This window comes from Rattus norvegicus, chromosome 6 (assembly GCF_036323735.1).
Source record: "Rattus norvegicus strain BN/NHsdMcwi chromosome 6, GRCr8, whole genome shotgun sequence".
Classification (NCBI taxonomy): Eukaryota; Metazoa; Chordata; class Mammalia; order Rodentia; family Muridae; genus Rattus; species Rattus norvegicus.
In genome coordinates, this window is record NC_086024.1 from 59,892,642 (window position 1) to 59,914,775 (window position 22,134).

Below are 22,134 nucleotides of genomic sequence, written 5' to 3' on the forward strand. Positions count from 1 at the left end.
TAGTCCTTGATTTTAGTAGGATTGCTTCAAATTTTTCTCCATTTAGTTGGATGTTGGCTACTGGTTTGCTGTAATTGCTTTTACTATGTTTAAGTATGGGTCTTGAATTCCTGATCTTTTCAAGTCTTTTATCATGAAGAGGTGTTGAATTTTATCAAACGCTTTCTCAGAATCTAATGAGATGATCATGTGGTTATTTTTTTTTCTTTGAGGTTGTTTATATAGTATATAGTGGATTACTTTGGTGGATTTCCATATATATTGAACCATCCCTGAATCCCTAAGATGAAGCCTTCTTGATCATGTTGAAGGTCATTTTGATGTGTTCTTGGATTTGGTTTGCATGAATTTTATTGAGTATTTTTGCATCTATTTTCATGAGGGAAATTGTTATGATTTTCTCTTTCTTTGTAGGGTCTTTGTGTGGTTTAGGTATAAGCTTAATTGTGACTTCATAGAAGGAATTGGGTAGTGTTCCTTCAGTTTCTATTTTATAGAATAGTTTAAAGAGTATTGGTACTATGTCTTCTTTGAAGTCTTATAGAATTCTGCAGTAAGCCCAAGTGGTCCTGAGATTTTTTTGGTTGGAGACTTTTAGACTGCTTCTAATTTTGGGGGCCTGGGATTATGGAACTGATTAAATGGTTTATCTGATCTGATTTAACTTTGGTCCCTGATATCTGTCTAGAAAATGTACTATTGACTACATATTTTTCAGTTTTTTAGTAAGATCTGATAATTTTTGGAACTTCCTCAGTTTCTGTTGTTGTGTTTCCCTTTTCATTTCTGATTTTGTTAATTTGGATACTATCTCTGTGCTCTCTTGTTGGTCTGGCTAAAAGTTTTTCTTATTGATTTTCTCAAGGAACCACTTCCTTGTATTGTTGATTCTTTGTATGCTTCCTTTGTTTCCACTTGGTTGATCTCAGCCCTGAGTTTGAGTGTTTCCTGATGTCTACTTTTCTTGGGTATATTTGCTTCTTTTGGTTCTAGATCTTTCAGGTGTGCTGTCTAACTGTCAGTGTATGCTCTCTCCTGTTTCTTTTTGGAAGCACTCAGGGATATGAGTTTTCTTTTAGCACTGCTTTCATTGTGTCCCATAAGTTTGGGTATATTGTGCCTTTGTTTTCATTAAATTATAAAAAAAATCTTTAATTTTTTTCTTTATTTCTTCCTTGACCAAGTCATCATGGGGTACAGTGTTGTTCAGCCTCCATGTATATGTGTGTTTTCTGTTGTTTAATTGTTACTGAAGACCAGCCTTAGTCCGTGGTGATCGGATAGGATGCATGGAATTATATCAGTCTTCTTGTGTCTGTTGAGGCTGTTTTGTGATCAATTATATGATCAGTTTTGGAGAAGGTACCATGAGGTGCTGAGAAGAGGGCATATTCTTTTGTTTTAGGAAGAAATGTTCTATAGATATCTGTTAAGTCCATGTGGTTCATAACTTCTGTTAGTTTCATTGTGTCTTTGTTTATTTTATGTTTCCATGATCTGTCCACTGATGAGCGTGGAGTGTTGAATTCTCCCACAGTTATTGTGTATGGTGCAATGTATGCTTTGAACTTTAGTAAAGTTTCTTTTGTGAATGTGGATGCGTTTGCATTTGGAGCATAGATGTTCAGAATTGAGAATTCATCTTGGTAGATTTTTTTTTCTTTGATTAGTATGAAGTGTTCTTCCGCCCCTTTTTTCATAACTTTTGGTTGAAAGTCGATTAAATTCCATGTTAGGATGGCTACTTCAGCTGTTTCTTGGGACCATTTGCTTGGAAAATTGTTTTCCAGCCTTTTACTCTGAAGTAGTGTCTATCTTTGTCACTGAGGTACATTTCCTGTATGTAGCAAAATGCTGAATCCTATTTAAGTACCAGTCTGTTAATATATGCCTTTTTACTGGGGAATTGAGTCCACTGATGCTAAGAGATATTAAAGAATAGTGATCCTTGTTTCCTGCTATTTTTGTTGTTAGAGGTGGAACTATGTATGTATGGCTCTCTTCATTTGTATTTATTGCAAGGAGATTACTTTCTTGCTTTTTTTAGGGTGTAGTCTCCCTCCTTGTGTTGGAATTTTCCATCTATTATCCTCTTGATAATAATACTGGCTTTGACCAAAGATATTTTATAAATTTGGTTTTGTTATGGAATATCTTAGTTTCTTCATCTGTGGTAATTGAGAGTTTTGCTTGAATAAAGTATCCAGGGCTGGCATTTTTGTTCTCTTAGGGTTTGTATGACATGTGTCCAGGATCTTCTAGCTTTCATAGTCTTTGATGAGAAGTCTGGTTTAATTCTGATAGGTCTGCCTTCATATGTAACTTGACCTTTTCCCCTTACTACTTTTAATATTCTTTCTTTGTTTTGTGCATTTGGTGTTTTGACTATTATGTGACTGTGACTGAAGGAATTTCTTCTCTGGTCCAATCTATTTGGAGTTCTGTAGACTTCTTGTATATTTATGGGCATCTCTTTCTTTACGTTAGGGAAACTTTCTTTTATAATTTTGTTGAAGACTTTTACTGGCCCTTTAAGTTGGGAGTCTTTGCTTTCTTCTATAACAATTATCTTTAGGTTTGATCTTCTCATTGTGTCCTAGATTTCCTGGATGTTTTGGATTAGGAGTTTTTTTTTTTGCATTTTACATATTCTTTGATGGTTATTTCAATATTTTCTATGGTGCCTTCTGCCCCTGAGAATCTCTCTTCTATCTCTTCTGTTCTGTTGGTGATGCATCTATGACTCATGATCTCTTTCCTAGGTTTTCTATACCCAGGGTTGTCTCTCTTTTTTGATTTCTTTATTGTTTCTGTTTGTAGTTTTAGATCTGGATTGTTTATTTCAATTACTTCACCTGTTTGCTTCTGTTTTCTTGTAACTCTTTAAGCGATTTTTTTTATGTTTCTACTTGTTCATCTGTTTAGTCCTGTATTTCCTTAAGGGAGTTATTTATGTCCTTCTTAAAGTTCTCTATCATATTCATGACATATGATTTTAAATCCAAATCTTGATTTTCTGGGTTCTTGGGATATCCAGTACTTGCTTTGGTGGGAGAACTGGGTTCTGATGATGCCAAGTAGTCTTGTTTTCTGTGGCTTAGGTCCTTGTGTTTGCCTTTTGCCATCTGGTTATCTCTGACATTAGTTGGTCTTGCTGTCTGACTGGAGCTTGTCCCTTCTGTATGCTTGTGAGTCTGTTATCTTAGGAATGAAAGCACTCCTGGAGACCAGCTCTCTCCAGGCAGGCATTGAGTCCAGAGGGCTGTGGGACAGCCTTAGTTCTGGGCACAGATGGATACAGGAATGGTCCCAGACTGTTCAGATGTTCCCGTGCCCTGTGCGCTCCTCGAGGGTCCCCGTTTGGAGAATTAGTGGAGTGAAAGTGGATTCTCAGCTGTGGCCTTAGGAGTGAGAGTGCTCCTGGGAGTTCAGCTCTCCCTGGGCAGGTTTTGGGTCTGGAAGGCTGTGGGACAGTCTTAGCTCTGGGTGCAGATGAAGACCAGAAGCGGACATACCTATTCAAATCAACACATTCCACTCCCTTGCCTCTATAACTTATAGCCATAACATAATGCAAAACGTGTTTAGTCTAGTTTCAAAAGTCTCCATAGTTTATCACAATCTCAACAAGGTTTAAAACTCCAAAGTTCAAAGTCTCTTCTGAGACTCATACAATGTCTTAAGTGTAATCCCCTACCTAATTTAAATAAAAAGGCAGATTATATGCTTCCAACTTATCATGGCATGGCATAGGCTGTGCATTCCCATTCCAAAACATATGGGAGGTGTGAAAATATTGGACCAAAAGCAAGACTGAAAACCAGCTGGGCAAACTCTAAATTCTGTATCTCCATACCTGATGTCAAAATGTTATTCAGTTCTCTAACTCATCTCAGGTTCAAGACTACAGCACCCTTCTCTCTCTTGGCCTTATTCTACTCTCTGTTAGCATCTTTCCTCAGCAGATATCCCATAGTGCTGGCATCTCTAGCATTTTGATCTCCAAATCCGTCCAGGCTTAACCTTCACAGCTTCATGCAATGGCCTCCCACCTATCTAACCTCAGTAACTTTTCTTAGTCACTTAAGGAGAGTTTTCTGTTCTTTTTTTCTTTTCTTTTTTATTCTTTCATTGGACAAGTTTTATTTACATTTTGAATATTATCGTCTTTCTTGTTCTCTCAAGTCAGAACTACTTGGCTGAAGCTACCAAATTCTGCTACATTCTGTGTCTGGAACATGACCCTTTTGTCCAATTACATTTTCACCAGCTTCTGATGCCAAGGAGCTGCACAACTTCAAATGTGTTGGGCTCTCTCACATCAATAATTAATCAAGAATATGTCCCCACAGTATTGACTGTTGGTCAATCTTTTGGAGGAATTTTCTCAGTTGAGGTTCTTTCTTCTTGGTGACTCTAGCTTTCATATAAAAAATTGAAAAATGAAAATAAATATGAAACCACTAGCCAACACAGCTCTTCTGAATACATTTTCTTTTATATATTACTTAAATGAATAAAGTTTGTAATTCTAGCTAGAATGAATTGTTCAGGTTAAAAATATGTACAAGAACATAATATTTATTTCTTAAATGTAAATGTTTTATCCATGATTAGGGACTCAGGTGCTTCAAATAATTACAGAAATCAAAAATTTAAAGGAGACAATAAAAATAACAGTTTAAAAAAAAGTTCCTGGGGTTGGGATTTAGCTCAGTGGTAGAGCGCTTGCCTAGCAAGCTCAAGGCCCTGGGTTCGGTCCCCAGCTCCGAAAAAAAAAGGAAAAAAAAAGTTCCTGATGAAAATATATGTTTCCTTGATGAGGTTTTCAATTGGCACTAGAAAACACTAAAAGTCCTCTGTTTCCATTGTGAAGAGAGTATCAAACGGTATTCTGGAAAGTACAGACTGTTTCCACAGCAGCATTGGCTGCTAATGCTCCTCCTAAATCCTCTAAAGAATTCTTTCCTTTGACCTCTGTGTTTGTTTGACAGGTATTATCTCAGGTAACTATTCTCCTGAGGATCTGCTTCATTATTCTGACCTTGACATCCATTGGTTTCCTTCTGGATCAAAGGCAAGAAATGAATTTTTCACACCACTATGAAATATCAGAATAATGTGGACCTTCATAATTTAATTTTTAAAACTTAGTATTTGTACCATTGTTTTAAATTGGTGAACTATATCAGTTTTTCTCTTAAGCCATTTTTTTATTGATTAAAGCAAAAAACAGTAGACTACTAAAGAGAGCCTCACATGCCTTATACTCTAGACATATATTTGTTGATATTTTAGTGTTTTGGCATAGTTTATCACTGTTTTAATTAGACAATAAATTGTTAAAACATGTTTTCCTTAGAAGATATATTTTCTTAGGATTTTAACACAATATTCAAAGTACTTTAGAAACATACCACTCAATTATGTTAAATACTTCTCTTGAAAAGCAAAAGTAAATTTTATTGCTATGTAGGACATAAGCACATAGAGACATTATTTAAAGGTAATAGATATTAACGTCATTTCAGACCCAAGGCAGCGATTGTGGAAACTCTCCGGTGTCTGTTGTTCCTAACCCTGTACAGATTTGGTCACTTAAAGCCTCTCATTGAATCTTTATCATTTGCATTTGAGGTAAGACTTTTGCTGAATTATTTTATGCATTCATGAAATAATTTTTCTCTCTATTCAATTTCTGCCAAGTATTTGTTGCTACATTTATCTGTGCACTATATCTTGAGTTACTATTTGTATAACTTTTAGATAGTTATACTGGTAAGTCATGGTATTCTTATCCCACAATCTTGGTTGATATCATTAAGTTATGAAGATTGGACAAAATACATTGTGAATATTTTGAAGAAAACCAGTGTGCATGGTAGGTTCTCAAGAAATTAATGGTAAAAGTGGCTTTGCAAGATACCAGCATCTAATTATATTAAAGAAAGTTTTGAAAACAAAAAGAAGTGTTTGATGCTTTTGAATAACCTTTAACACAAGTAATCATATGTAAAAGTAACTTCCATTCACTAGATATAACTGTTACCTCAGAGGCTATTGCTGAATAAGCTCACCCTTTATAGCTGTTTCTGAACTCTGGCTGGCTGGTTCAACTCATCTGCTCTGGCTCGAACTCCTCTCCATGCTCATTGATTCAAACTGATTTCTCTCAGTGACTCTGAGATGCTGACTTTCTCTTCTTAGCATCTAACTCTGATAATCTGTTTTAAACTTCTGTCTCATTCTCATTCTGCCTTCACCTACCTGTCTCTGTAAAATTATCCTGGTAAAACTGAGGGCCATCCTATGGGAAGACCAGAAGTCTCAAATGACCTGTATCCCTGAGATATCTCAGACAATGAGCCACCAACTAGGCAGCATACTCCAGCTAATATGGGGCCCCCAATACATATACAGCAGAGGACTGCTTGGTCTGGCCTCAGTGAGAAAAGATGTCCCTAACTCGGAGAGACTTGAGGCCTTAGGAAGTGGGGAGGTTTAGTGAATTTGGGGTGAGGGAATGGGGACATCCTATTGGAGACAGGGGTTGGGTTGGGTGAGGAGGTATGGGATGAGGAGCACTTGGGGGCAGCAGACTGGCAAGGAGATGAAATCTGGACTATAAAAAATAATTAAAGAATAAAAATAAAGAAATTAAAATATAAAACACAAACACACACAAAAACCTGCCTTCTCCCCTACACCACTACTCTTTTGTGTGTTCTTATGAGAATGGGCATATTTTATCCCTGACTTATTCTGTCAAATCTTTCTCTGATTTGTCTCTTTTTCCTTCATCAATTAGATGTTACTTTCATACATAGCTGCTTTCTTCTCCAAACGAACCTTATATTACCTATATTGTTTGGGATTAAGGTGTATATTCAGGGCATATTTGTATTCCACACAGAGGAATAAAAGGTGTATGATGTGTCCTCATTCTATCTGGATCACACAGCTCTTGGAGGTCTTTGGATGTCATCCCATGCCAGAGCAGCCATGTTATTTTATTAAAAATCCTTTAAATTATAGAATAAAGAAAGATGAGACTTTTAAAATAAAAGATATGTTTTGATAAGTGATTGTTAAGATTGATCTTCCAGAGATCCTTTAGGGTTATCTATTATTTTATAATCAGCAAATATTTAAACAGTCTTACTCATCATTTGTGTTTGTTAGAATATTTAGAACATGTTAAGCTTTGTTCCTGAACAATATGCCAATTTATGAGACTAATCAACATGTTGGTTTATTTAAGTGGAAGCATAAGTCCTAACCTTCTCCTGTTAGCAAAGAATAGTGTCATAGTTTGTTTTCTGTTACTGTGATAAAACAATGACAGAGTAGAAGAGTTTAGTTCATTTTATGTTTCTAAGTTAATGTTAATCACTGTGGAAAGTCAGAGCAGGAGCTGGAGGCACTACTGAAGCAGAGAAACCATGGAGGAATGATCCTTCCTGGCTTGCTTCCCAGGGCTATCTCTCTTAACACAGCAGAAGCTCACCTAGGATCTTATCACCCACAGTGGGCAAGGCCATTCTATACTAGTTAACAGAGTGACTCACAGGCATGTTGGCAATTGAGTCTCTTCCTTCCAGTGGGATCAGGTTGACAGCTGAAATTAGCTATTGTACCGGGATTTTTGCTACTTTTGGGGCTTTTTCTTTTATCCTTTTCCACCCCATTTCTCTTACTCTTTCAACCTCCTAACACTAAATATGAGAAAGAAAGAAAAAAGACAGAGAGGTAGGGAAAGAACTCTCTGAATAAATTCAGGGTTTGGAAAGAGGGAGACATTATCATTAGATTACTTCCTGCTTATAAAGGGTGTCAAAATTCTTGGAGCAAGTTGAATCTACATTGTCAGGATATCTAATTAGTCCTTCCTTTCCTCCTCCTCCTCCTCCTCCTCCTCCTCCTCCTCCTCCTCCTCCTCCTTCTCCTCCTTCTTCTCCTCCTTCTCCTCCTCCTCCTCCTCCTCTTCCTCCTCCTCCTCCTCCTCCTCCTCCTCCTCCTCCTCTTCTTCTTCTTCTTCTTCTTCTTCTTCTTCTTCTTCTTCTTCTTCTTCTTCTTCTTCTTCTTCTTCTTCTTCTTCTTCTTCTTCTTCTCCTCCTTCTTCTCCTCCTTCTTCTCCTCCTTCTTCTCCTCCTTCTCCTCCTTCTTCTTCTCCTTCTTCTCCTTCTCCTTCTCCTTCTCCTCCTCCTCCTTCTCCTTCTCCTCCTTCTCCTTCTCCTCCTTCTCCTTCTCCTTCTCCTTCTCCTTCTCCTTCTCCTTCTCCTTCTCCTTCTCCTTCTCCTTCTCCTTCTCCTTCTCCTTCTCCTTCTCCTTCTCCTTCTCCTTCTCCTTCTCCTTCTCCTTCTCCTTCTCCTTCTCCTTCTCCTTCTCCTTCTCCTTCTCCTTCTCCTTCTTCTTCTTCTTCTTCTTCTTCTTCTTCTTCTTCTTCTTCTTCTTCATGGTTGCATCATTACAGGTACTGATGCCAGGAATTCCACTGTATATACATCAAGCCATGCATGTTAGCATATTATTCTTATAGCAAACTTCATATAAGTGAGATAGTTATTCAAAAGTGTATATGGCTTTACAATGTCAAACTGATTCCAATATTTTATCAAATTTATAGTCATTACAACATATATCTTTGCAATAGTTTATGTGATAGCTTGTAGTTTGACGATTTTAGAGTTTTGATTTCTTTAAAAAACACAGAAAAATTATAAAATATGTTTTCACTTTAATTCCAGCTCTGGGATATGGGACTGCTTTAGTTTGTCCACAGCAGGTGACTATGATTTGCCTTGTGCTCTAGAAATGTGTGATATGCTCTGTTAATGTGTGGTGTTTAGAATTCTGTAAATTTTTCAGAGTGTATATACGTGTTAGGTTGTAGTCATTTGGATGAGGAAGGAATGGTTCTGCACACATTGGTTCTATCAAAAGGTAAGTGGCTTGTGAAATCTAAGCTTTCCCATTATTCTGAGCCTGACCCAGGGAAGGCTTTGTCTTTTCAATGCTCAGAGATGTTGAGAGATCTTGACATGGTCATCAATACATATTCATTGGGAATCAACTTTCCCTTTTTATGCCCACCTAATGTAATGTAAGTTCTTCCTCAAAAAAAAATTAAATACACCAACAATCCCCACAAAAACAATAAAATAAAATAAAATCATACCACAAACAAACAAAACACCAAAGTGTAACCCAGGAAAATTAGATAGATAGATAGATAGATAGATAGATAGATAGATAGATAGAAAGATAGATAGATAGCAAGATAGAGAAATAGATAACACCGTGGTATACATTATATGTTTGTCAACTACTCCTGAGCATAAGGCCTATCTTGGAGGGAGTGATTGGTATGCCCCGTGTCACTTTATTAAACAACATTGATTTCCCATCTCCCAGAAAGTATAAGTGACAGGTCAGTTGTTAACCTTTACCCTCGTGGCTAGGTATTCATTCATTCATTTTTTAATAGAATAAAATAAAATATAATAAGATAGAACAAAAGCTCGCACATTGAAATTGGGTAAGACAGAAAAAGAGAAGGAGCCCAAGAGAATGTACAAGAATCAGAAACTCACTTGTTTGCATACTTAAGAATTCTATAAAAACATTAAACTGAAAAACATAATATAAACACAGAGGACCTGGTATAAACCCATGCAGGCCCATGCATACTACTTCTGCTCTGTGAGATTATATGTGCTGTGCTCATACTGATCCAGGAGGCCTTGTTTTCTTCATGTTTTTGATCTGTCTGGCTCTTAAAGTTATTCTAGTGACTTTTCTATGGGGTTTCTTGAACTCTGAAGGGATGTATTTAATGGAGTCATCCTAGTTAAGCCTAAATGGTCCATCTTTCCCATGCTGACTGTAAGTCTATATTTGTTACCGTTTGCTGCAGGAGGAAACTTCTTTGATGACAGCTGAGCAAGACACTGAAATATGAATATAGCAGAATATCATAGGAGTCACTTTATCACTACATTTTTTATTCCAGTATTATTTGTTCTCAATGTAGATCCCTTAGCTATCTAGTCTTGTTTTTGTGGTCCCCCAAGCAGTGTCAAGTACGTGTTCCATCTTCTAGAGTGGGCCGTAAGTCAAATAATTTAATGGTTGGTTCCTTTCACAGGGTTTGTTCTGCTTTTTCCCAAAAATATCTTGCAGGCAGTATACCATTGTAGATAAAAGATTGGTGGCTGGCTTGATTTTTACATTTCTCTTTTGAGAGTATGTAGTACTTACTACTCGACACTGGAACATAGAGGAGAAGGTTCTATGTAATCGTAACCACCAGTTTAATATCTCCATGTTCAATGGTTCTGTGCGTGTTCAGCAATGGGGCCATGCTGTCAGTTTGTGACGAGCAACCTAGAGTCTTGCCAATAGCCTGGGTTGTTTGAAGATTCCTGTGAATCCCCTATAACCAACACCTTAATTATATATAACCCCAACTCCAGTACTGGAAACTTCTTTTGGAGACAATAGATGGCCAAATGGAGGAGTGTCTCGTCCATTACTTGGTGATTCTACTTAAAACACTTTCATGTATGTACATATTTTAGGAAGTTTCAACTGTAGTAGACTTTCATACAGTTTCTTAAATGCTACTCAGTTTTAGGTTTCCCCGCTGTATTCTGTTCCCCGAACCCCTCTTTCCCCCACCCCACTTGATGCTCACATTTTAGCCTTGCACCATCCATCCATAACTATCTTGTTTCCCTTTCTTAATGAGATGAAAAGCCTTAAATATTTTGATGTTTTGGACACTTTTTATATTTAGACACTAAGGATGTTTTTCTCTGCATTAGAATCTATGACTCTGTATCTACTATAGTAATGAACACATCTTCTGCCTAAAATAAACATATGTATAATCTATTGAAAATAGACTTATTTCATATATTATATTCTAATTATGTTTTTCCCCCAGATTCTCTCAGGTCATCCCCACTTTGTCACCCACACAAGTTCATACCCCTCTTCTGCTCATTAGAAATGGTACCATGAGATTTTTAGGAAAATGAATGCAAAAAAAAAATAAGCCTATGCAAGGTGACCCAGGAAGAAAAATGTGGTTTGCATTCATTGGCATGTGGCTAATACCTGTGATGCCAATGACAAACAAGCTACACTTCACAGACAACACTCACAGCAGCAGGAACAGAACAATTCAACATCCATTTATTCAATAAATATTAAACTTATACTGACAACACCTGCCGTTGGATGCCATTCAACAAAATGGAGAAACGCATACTGGCGTAACCTTTAAACTTAATAGAAGAATGAATTAAATATGTATTGATTTCATATCAAATAGACCACACCCTGAGATGACCTTTGTTCCCCAAATACCTGAATAAAATACACAGAAATCTCAGCAGTTAGCACTGTCATGTTTCAATGGATTTTCCTTCACTGCTTTTTAAATTATCTCTACATTTTTAATATATTAAAATTGGATATTTCTTGCTCTTCTAGTTTCCATGTAACACACTACCCCCAAACTTAATGGCCTCAAATAAAAAAATTTATTTCCCTCATACTCTCGGGTAGGTGACTCTGCTGCTTCCACTGAGTTTTCTCCCTAGACTGCATTAACCTTTGAGGGGCAGCTGAAATGAAGGGGCACAGGAGGAGCCCAGTGGGGTGACAGTATTACCTCTGTGTGGTTCTTCATTGTCCAGTTCACAAGGGCAGGCATATGAATGCTAAACCTGCTCTATGCCATGAAGCAGGTCCTGCACAATTCACTCTTTTGTTTTAAATAAATTTTAATACCTTATTTTTTATTCACTTTACATCTTGATCACAACCTCCTCCTTTCTTCCCTTCCAGTTCTACCTTCACAAGTCTCTAGTCCCATTTACTCCCTCCTCCTTTCCTCAGAGAAATATAAGTCCCCCATTGGATACCACCCCACTCATCTTGGTACCATCTTGTCCCAGGAGGACTAGGCACACCCTCTTTCACTGAGGCCCAATCAGTCAGTCCAGGTAGGGGAGAAGATCCAATTGCAATAAACAAAGACTGAAACAGCCCCTGCTCCAATAGTTAGGGGTCCTATATGAAAACCAATCTACACAACAGTCTTTATACAGGCTCCCTGGTTGGTGGTCTAGTCAGTGTCTGTGAACCCCTATTGGTCAAGTTTAGGTGACTCTGTAGGTCTTCTTGTGGTGTCCTTGGCCCCTTTGGCTTGCTAATTCTATCCTTCAACAGTACTCCCTAAGCCCCACATTATATTTGGCTCTGGATCTCTGCATCTGCCTCCATCCACTGTTGGATAAAGCCTCTCAGGAAACAGTTATGCTAGGTTCCTGTTTGCAAACATAGCAGAGTATCATCGATAGTGTCAGGAGCTGGTTCTCCCACACAAGAAGGATCTCACGTGGAGCAGTCATTGTTTGGCTGTCCCCTCAGTCTCCGCTCCATCGTTATCCCTGTACATCTTGCAGGCAAGACAAATTTTGGATTGAAGATTTTGTGGGAGTATTGATGTCCCCCTGCCTCCTCTGGAAGTCTTGCCTGTCTACAGGAAGTTGCCACTTCAGTCTCTTTATCTCCTTCTAGTAGGAATCTCAGCTTGTCACTCCTTATATTCTTCTCTGTCCCAGGTTTCCAGCTAATCCCAGAGATGCTGCCCATGGATTTCCATTCTCACTCTCAGTCACTTCCCTCCACCCCCACACCTGATCACCCCTTCCTCAACTCCTCTCCTATCTAATTTCCTCTCTTCATCCACCACATATGACCAGATTCTTCTTCTGGGTGAGATTTATGCACCCTCCCTTGGGGCCTCCTTATTACCCAGTTTCTTTGGGACTGTGGTTTGTAGTCTGGTTTCCTCCATTTTATGACTAATAACCACTTAAAAGCGAGTGCAAATCTTATGTGACTTTCTGGCTCTGGGTTATGTTTTTCAGAATGATATTCTCAAGTCCCGTCCATTTACCTGCAAAAATCGTGATGTCTTTGTTTGTCATAGCTGAATAGTATCCCATTGTGTAGATGTACACATCCATTCTGCAGTTGTAGGACATCTAGCTTCTGGCAGGTTTTGATATTATGAATAAAGCTGCTATGAACATAGTGGAGCAGTGTCCCTCTGGTACACCTTTTGGGTATATGCTCAGGAGTGGTATAGCTGTGTCTTGAGGTAAAACTATTCCTAGTTTTCTGAGAAACTGCCAAACTGATTTCCAACATGGTTGTACAAGGTTGCACCCCAAATAGCAACGGAGGAGTGTTTCCCTTGCTCCCCAAGTCACCAGCATGGTATATATATATATCACTTGAGTTTTTGATCTTCGCCATTCTGACTGGAATAAGGTGGAATCTCAGGGTCATTTTGATTTGATTTTATTGATGTCTAACAATGCTGAACATTTCATTGTGTTCCTCAGACATTAGAGATTCTTTTGTTAAAAACTCTCTGTTTGGATCCTACCCATTTTGAAAAGTGGGTTATTTGGTTTGTTGATGTTTAGTTTTACTATTTGCAGATGATATGATAGTGTACGTAAGTGACCCTCCCCCCAAATTTCTACTCTTTTATGACATTTGGTCATCAAAGAAATCTGCAAAAGGATGTGATTCTACAAGTGGAGAAATGTCGATTTCTGTTGTTTGTGAGCCCATGGAATCGACTGCAGAAAGGCATACAGGGAAGTAGGAGCATAAAGAATTCTCCTAGTCACATGGCTGAATACATATCACAATGGTGATTCGGGGGTAGCTGTAGTTGCTGATGTTAGAGAAATATGTTTTACGGCCAGCCATATCATTTCAACTTTACATCTGTTCACTATGCATGTAAGGACAATGGTGCGTCTGACTTTCATTGGTGCATACACTATGGCTTTAATATAAAATTTCATTTCAATCTGACACTAAAGCACATATTTAGCCAAACTATGAGTCTTGTTATATTTATAGCAAATGCAGTTTTATCGTGTTTTGTGTGTGTGTTTGGGGGGGTATTATGCAGACTTTAAATACTTTATTGGCTGCAAGTTCTGCATATATAAGCAGCAATTACATTAAATTTAGCTGATGTTTTACTTTATATGTATTTATAATTTTAGTCATTTATGGTCTTTTGTAAATATTAAATTATTGTTAAAAGATAAAATAGTGTGCCCTGTCCAGAAACACATTATAATGCTATAAGATCAGTGAGTTAGTAACGTCACATGGCCAGATGAAATTTGGAGAATGACCTAATAAAGTTAACCCTTTTCTTGTACTTGATGTCTTCAAGCACCTGTACCCAATGAGATCAAGGCTATCTCAAACCCCGGGGCAGGGAGCGGTAAGGGGTGGTGGATGGGGAGGGAACACCCTTATAGAAGGGAAGGAGGAGGGGTTAGGGGGCTTATGGGCAGGAAACCAGGAACGGGAATAACATTTGAAATGTAAATAAGAAATACCCAATTAAAAAATAGAGAAAAAAATAAAATATAAATAAAAAATATCCAATAAAAAATAAACTCTACAAAAAGAAAAAAAAGAAAAAAAGAGTAAATTCTGGAGTGAGGCCTGGTGGTGTTCACCTGCAACCAGAGAACGTGGAAGGATGAAGTTCAAGACTAATGAGTTTGAGGAAAACCTGTGTTACCAACCAAGATCTCGGAGGAACAACCAAAACTGAAAATAAAAAGTGAATTCTGTCTCTAATGTTAGAATCTGAAAAGCAAAAACCTGTCTGTCTTTATCTCTAGATACAGAATTAGAAGAGATAAACACAAACAGCTCTTCTAAAAAAAATTGATAATAATAAAATGTTATCACGCTGGGGTTGGGGATTTAGCTCAGTGGTAGAGCGCTTGCCTAGCAAGCACAAGGCCCTGGGTTCGGTCCCCAGCTCCGAAAAAAAGAAAAAAGAAAAAATGTTATCACACCATTTATGGTTTCTTGTCCTAAATATTTCATTGAAAATTAAAATATATCATTCTGTTTCATGTAGATGCAGTTTATTCATTTTATTATTAAAAATACCCTCCCATGTTTTTATATCAAGAGATATTCATATACTATTGGTTGTTTCTAGATTTTCCTGGTTCAGCACTACAGTTAAAATGAATGTATTACGTCTCCTTATGCATGTGAATATACATAGACTTTCCCTGGATTACATGTCTAGATATGGAGTTTCTAAACTTTATAAAATATGTGTTCGAAATTTTTGATAAAGTAAAATCATTTTCAAAGCACTTATAAAATTTAATACTACTACAGTATAAATTTTCCTACTCAAGTTTTAATTTTCAGATATCTTACTCATTGTCCATTTACAGTATTAAATTGCATAGTATTTTATTCATAATCGTGATTTTTGCTTGGTACAGCGGTTATCATTACCTATTTATTCTTTATTGTATTCCCTTTCTAGTGCTATGTTTGTTTTATTTTCATATCTTTTCAAACCTCTTCTGTTTGGTTGTCTTCTTTTGTGTTTTCACAAGTTATGGTGTGTATAAACATCATAAGATAACATCTGTGCATTTGCTAAAGGTAACTTCCTTGAGCAGGAAAGATGGCTCAATGATTGACAGTCTGACCGTGTGAACAGAGGACCTGGGTTCTGATCTCGTCACTCACATTGAAAGCTAGGCAAACTGGCACACATGGCTTTAGAAGCAGAAAACAGAAAGCTCCCTGAACTCACTGGTCAAGAAATCCAGCCATGCCAGGTCGTTCTACCTTTGATGATTATCTCAAAAATAGAAGTAGAGAGCATAAGAGGGAGAGGTCAATGTCTACTTCTGGCGGCCACATGAATCTTTATGCATTTACACAGCAAATCAAGATGTAGATAAGAAAAAATCTATAGGCTGTGATTTATATGATATACACACACACACACATATATATATATACATATATATCCTATGTTAATAATTATACTTTCTTTCCATCAATAAGGAATCATCAGGTAAATATAATAATACAACTTTAATGAATTATTGGATTTCTCTTCTTGCAAAAGGAGAAATATACCTTTGACAGTAAACTGTAAATGACACCATGAAAGTACTGGATTTTGTGTGGTATTTCCCAACGTTGATGTCACACCCTAGGAAATAGTCATGTATTTCTGTGCATAAACTTATTAAGACAGCTATAAACTAAAAGATGCCTGTGTATCCAGCATTCGGAAAGGAGAGAGAAGATGACAATTAGTTTGAAGTTGCCCTTTGCTACTTGTATCTTGCTCTTGTATCCTGGCTTCTATATTGAGGATGCATATAATTCAGAAGAAAGAAAACCCAAAAGGGGATAAGGTGTATTTTTACCTACCTTGTCTCTTTTTTCTATCACCCATATTTAAAAGTATTAGCACTAGAATCTATCAAGCGAAGTCACTTTTTGCTCTTTATTTTCGAATAGATTTTAGTTCCTAGAACTTTTGTACATTGTTCTATGTGTTTTAAGTAACACAGATCTCTTCATTCTGATTAACAAAATATACTGTATCAGATTACAGACGTTAGAAAGAAACTTTTGCATCCGAGAACATAATGCTTTATATTTTAAAGTCAGCTTAAGTGGATTTATTTTTAGTTTAGTTTAGTATTTGATTGTTTCGTTTCAATTTTGTCTTTCTTTTCATTTGCTTTCATTCTGTTTTACTTTTGTTCGAAAACAGGAAATGATCCTCTGCCAAGGGCAAACATGTTGAATTTAGTTTAACACCACAAATCTTGGAATTTTTGAGTAAGTCCTCAAATGGATACAATCTTTATTAATTATATTGTTTGGATAAAAATAGAGAGGCATGCCTAGCTTTGTGTTTCCAGCCGTCTGATTTAACATCTCTGCATTTTTCCTGGCATTGCTACTACCTGACTCCTTTGTGGGTATAGTCTGTCAGTGACAGCAAGGTAAATTCCTAACTCAGCTTAACATAAACATTTTCTCCAAAGAAATTATTTCCATATCGCTCCTGGTTTTCTTCTTGGCATTGAAAGAGCAATGCCCTTCCACACACCTTTTCCCACGTAATCACCTGTCCCTGATTTGAAATAACAAAGAGCTGCACATTGTACCTCCTGTCCGGAATGTGCCTGGCTCAGTGCTGTGATTTATGACCTGAGCATCCCACACTCTCCATATATTATCAAGGAGGCCTTAAATAAAAGCAAACACAAGCTTGTGATAGAAAACCTTGTCAACACACATGAAATTAAACACATACATGCTCTAACGTGCGGTTTTCCTTTTTTATTTTGACTTTTAAAATGATTAAGATAGGTAGAGATCCGTGCTGGATAGGATTTCACATTTCAAACCTGAGATTGGAAGGGAATCTTCCCACAAGGAGAAGGCACAGGATATTTAGGAGAGTATCCGCTTGGTTTCTACAAGGACATGGTAAGGGCTAGATTGGGCTCTCCATGGTCTGTAAACTACTCGCACCATCATTAACCACAGGGCTAGAATGCCTCGTTCCAGATGCTCTGGCCAATGGACCGTAAAATTGCTAAGCATTTCGGGCCAAGCCCAAGATTTTAAAAGCCCCCACCCCTCTCTTCTCAACAGTCTAACCCCCAATTCCCTCTGAAAAGCTGCTCATTATTCTTCCTCTGTCCCCTGATCTAAGCAAAAGAAATCCTTCTGGAATCAATTAGAAATGTCTGCCCTTGATGAGGTTTGCACGTGAGTTTAGAGCTGTGAGGCCGTGGTAGTGGCGGCCAACAGCTGCATTTTCGGGCGGTAAAGTCTGAGGAGGAATTTTCCAGGGTTTATTTACCATCATAAAATTTTTTTAATAGGCAAGACATGTTGAGAGACAATCTTGTGTGCCTTTGAAAGTGAAGTTAAATTAGAATTGTATGTTTATTTCATTCATAATGAGGAGAGTGAAGATGTGTACTGGATCTGCCTTTTCCTAAAGAGACTGTACCCAAAAATTAGTCGAATAGGGTTATTCCTGCAGGAGGTGAAAGTGGGGGAAGCATTTACTATCTCCTTAGTCATATTAATGGCCAGACAAATGAATATAGTCAAGGTTAAAGGAAATCAGAGTCCACTTCCTAAAATAATATGTATTAGTAGAACACCTTATTTATTTATAGATGTCGATTTACATGTGATTTAGGTTTTAACATTACTCAATTAATATACTGCCACATAATAATGAAAAATTATTGATCCACATTGTACCTTCACTGCTAACACTTTTGAGTTATACATACATACACAAATACATGCCTAATACATACAGAGAAATATGCATACATATGGAATAACATTTAATTTGAACTTTTGCAACCTTCCTGGCCTTATCTCTCCTCAGGTATGGGGCAGACATACTTACTGGAAGTCTAATTTTATTTCTTACACTGTCTAAAGAAATAATTTGTTTCAAGTGAGGATTTTATTACTACTGCATCTATCATTTTATTCCACCAGGAAATGATATCAACTCTCTTTGCTGTCCAGTCACACCATTCAGCATAGCATTTTAGTTCCTAGATATGCCTTATAGTCAAATTGGAAATGAATTAGATGTTTTTGTTTGCATTTTATATGTATGTGCATTGTCCTACATGAACATATGTATGCATACTTCATACTTTCAGAACCAGAAGAGGGCATTGGGTTTCCTGGAACTGGGGTTATGAGGAGTTGTAAACTATCTGATATAGGGGCTGGGAATTGCATTACCAAGTTTTTCCAGAGCTACAAGTGCTCTTAAATGCTGAGATATCTATCCAACTTCCCAAGTTAAACTCACTATCACTGCTGTTACTCCATAAAATAGGCCTACTGCTCTCCCACAGTAATTGGGATGTGTAGTACTACGCCCCCTCTTGTACTGTCTATTTATTTCAAAACAACAACAAAAATAAACTTAAATTTAAATTCTTGGGAAGACTCATGTAGACATCTGCCCATGATAAATTTGATTTCAACAGAAGAGTGATAGGTAGTATAATTGTATGAATGTCTAATGCCTGCCGCTCTGAGATAAAGATGGCTAACAGTCACTGTGTGCCTAAAACATTCCGGAGCAAAGTACTGCATACAAAGAACAATAAGAAAAAAGGAGTTACCTTTAAAAACAGTGCACCATTTATGATTTTCCATATCCAGAAACATTCAGCATATCATCAATAATCCAGGCTGCCTATAGTTAAGATAAAAATAAATTAAAGAGTCTTCAAAGATATTCTAGAATTTGCTTTTCAAATATTTACAACATGGAAATCTTGAACAGTATATCCACCCCCTGTAGAGTATTTCATACATCATCTTTCTTAAAGATATTCGCATCTTCAAGAAAATTTGTTCACTGTGAAACCTCAGTACTTAGAAATAGCCTGAGGGACAATGGCAAGCAAAGTCATGAAGTCTAAGCTGGGAGAAAACAGAAATCTGCTTCTCTGACTCTGCTATGACAGGACTTCAGCAGACGAAGCAACAACAGTGTCCAATAGCGCTGGGCTGAGCAAGGCACAGAAAACCAGCAGCTCATGCAGTTACTTGTTGAAACGTTCAACATCACTCATAAATTTGTTCTTCACTTAGTATGTTCTTTATACACTTTACAGAATCCAAAGTCATTGGTAAATGCATAGTTTCCTTTATTTTTTTAACATTTGACTTTATATTGGATATTTTTATTTACATTTCAAACATTATCCCCTTTCTCAATTTCCCATCCACAAACTGCCTATCCCATCCCCTTTCTCCTTCTTCTATAAGGGCGTTCCCCCCACCCCCCACCCCTTCCCAGCTCCCCGCCCTGACATTCCCCTACACTGGGGAGTCTTGCTTTGGCAGGACCAAGGGCTTCTCCTCTCAATGATGCCCAACAAGGCCATCCTCTGCTACATATGCAGCTGGAGCCATGTTTCTGTCTATGTTTACTTTTCAGATGGTGATTTAGTCATTGGGATCTCTGGTTGGTTGGTATTGTTGTTCTTCTGGGCTTGCAATCCCCTTCAGCTCCTTCAATCCTTTCTCTAACTTCTCCAGTGGGGACCCTGTTCTCAGTCCAATGGCTGGCTGCTAGCATTAACCTCTGTATTTGCCATGCTCTGGCAGAGCCTTTTGTCAGCATGCACTTTTTAGCATCCGCAGTATTGTCTTGGTTTGGTGGCTGTATGTCTATGATTGGAAGCCCAGGTGGGGCAGGCTCTGAATGGCCGTTCCTTCAGTCTCTGCTCCAAACATTGTCTCCATATCCTCTCCTATGAACATTTTTGTTACCCCTTCTAAGAAGGACTGAAGAATCAGCACTTTAGTCATCCTTCTTTTTGAGCTTCATGTGGTCTATGGATTTTATCTTAGGTAATCTGAGCTTTTGGGCTAATATCCACTTATCAGTGAGTGCATACCATGTGTGCTTTTTGTGATTGGGTTACCTCACTCAGGATGATGTGTTCTAGATCCATCTATTTGCCTATGAATTTCATACAGTCATTGTCTTTAATAACTAAGTAGTACTCCAATGTGTATGTAGATGTACCACATTTTCTGTATCCATTCCTCTGTTGAAGGGCATCTAGTTCTTTCCAGCTTCTGGCTATTATAAATAAGGCTGCTATGAACATAGTGGAGCACGTGTCTTTGTTATAAGTTGGAGCATCTTTTGGGTATATGCCCAGTAGTGGTATAGCTGGGTCCTCAGGTAGTACTGTCTAATTTTCTGAGAAACTTCCATACTGATTTCCAGGGTGGATATAACAGCTTGCAATCCCACCAACAGTGAAGGAGTAATCCTCTTTCTCTACATTCTTGCCAGCATCTGTTGTCACCTGAGTTTTTGATCTTAGTCATTCTGACTGGTGTGAGGTGGAATCCCAGGATTGTTTTGATTTGCATTTCCCTGCTGAGTAAGGATTTTCAACATTTCTTTAGGGGCTTCTCAGCCATTCAATATTCTTCAGTTGAGAATTCTTTGTTTAGCTCTGTACCCCATTTTTTAATCAGGGATATTTGATTATCTGTAGTCTAACTGCTTGAGTTCTTTGTATATATTGGATATTAGCCCTCTATTGGATGTAGGAGTGGTATCCTTTAAATTGGTGGCATCTTATACAAGCTCAAATTCCCATCAAAATGCCATATAGTAAATCTCTCTGGGGAATCTGGAATATGTGCACAGCACAATATGTTAACTTTTCCTGTATTTCTCTCTGACAGTTTTAGTTTAGGCTTGAATATTTAATTCACTCTGATATATCACACACACACACACACACATATACATACATACATACATACATACATGCATGCATAAATGAGAGACCTTTCTAACACTATTTTCATATTTAAGATTCCATGCTAGGTGTGTGATTTAAAAAGAACAAAGGGTAAAGGTCTTCTGTTGCAAATAGTTTTCTTGATAATGTGTGACAAGTATTCCTGTGGTTATAGAAAATGTTTATCGATTGTCATTAGGGATAATGTTGGATTAGTAAATTAGCACTTGCAGATTCTTTTCCAATAACCATTCACTAACCACTCCCATAAGAACCTGTGTCTCTACCACTGAGCAGTAAACCAGGTTCCAAGTACTAGGCCTGGTTTCCCTCTTGTCGACTAGGTCTTGTCTTTGCATCAGATGGAAACCACTATAGAAAATTACAACCAAATAAAAATCCCTATGCATCTGTAGCAAATATGCAACTTGGTCTTCATGTGGCTGCCCTATTAACTGGAACAGGGCAGTCAGGGTCTCAGAGTCCTACCATTGGACACTCTTCCCTTCTGACTATCTGGTTGAGCCTCAGCTGGAGAGGATGTACCTAGACCTGCTAGGACTAGATGCCCAGTGTGGGGTGAAGAAGGGGTGTGAGCAGTGTGGGGAGGGACTTGTGGAACTGGGAAGAAAGGAGAGAGGGGGCTGAGACTTGAATGCAAAGTAAGGTTATAAAAAGCATAAAAATGCAGTTTTGGAGCCAAGTTCCAATGTATACATATACAAAACAATACTATACCTACATGTCAGGAAAAATTGCAGAAGAGGGGAGAGGGAAAAAAGATTTTAAGAGTTAAAGATCAGGAAATTTGATGTGAGATTGTGTCTCCTAGTAATATCAGAAATATTATACCCACAAAATCTCACAAACATGACTGTACAAGCATGAACTGTACAAAAAG

The 22,134-nt window shown here is 37.7% G+C and overlaps 1 protein-coding gene across 2 annotated transcripts in view; it reads left to right on the forward strand.

The window, feature by feature from the left end:
* The window catches only part of Agmo (alkylglycerol monooxygenase), a 331,357-nt gene that overhangs the window by 179,147 nt on the left and 130,076 nt on the right, over positions 1-22,134 (forward strand). For both annotated transcript variants that reach the window (XM_039112499.2, NM_001135899.1), the window contains exons 11-12: positions 4,995-5,077; positions 5,532-5,637. In XM_039112499.2, coding sequence (XP_038968427.1) covers positions 4,995-5,077; positions 5,532-5,637 — 189 coding nt within the window. The remainder of the gene's footprint in view (positions 1-4,994; positions 5,078-5,531; positions 5,638-22,134) is intronic.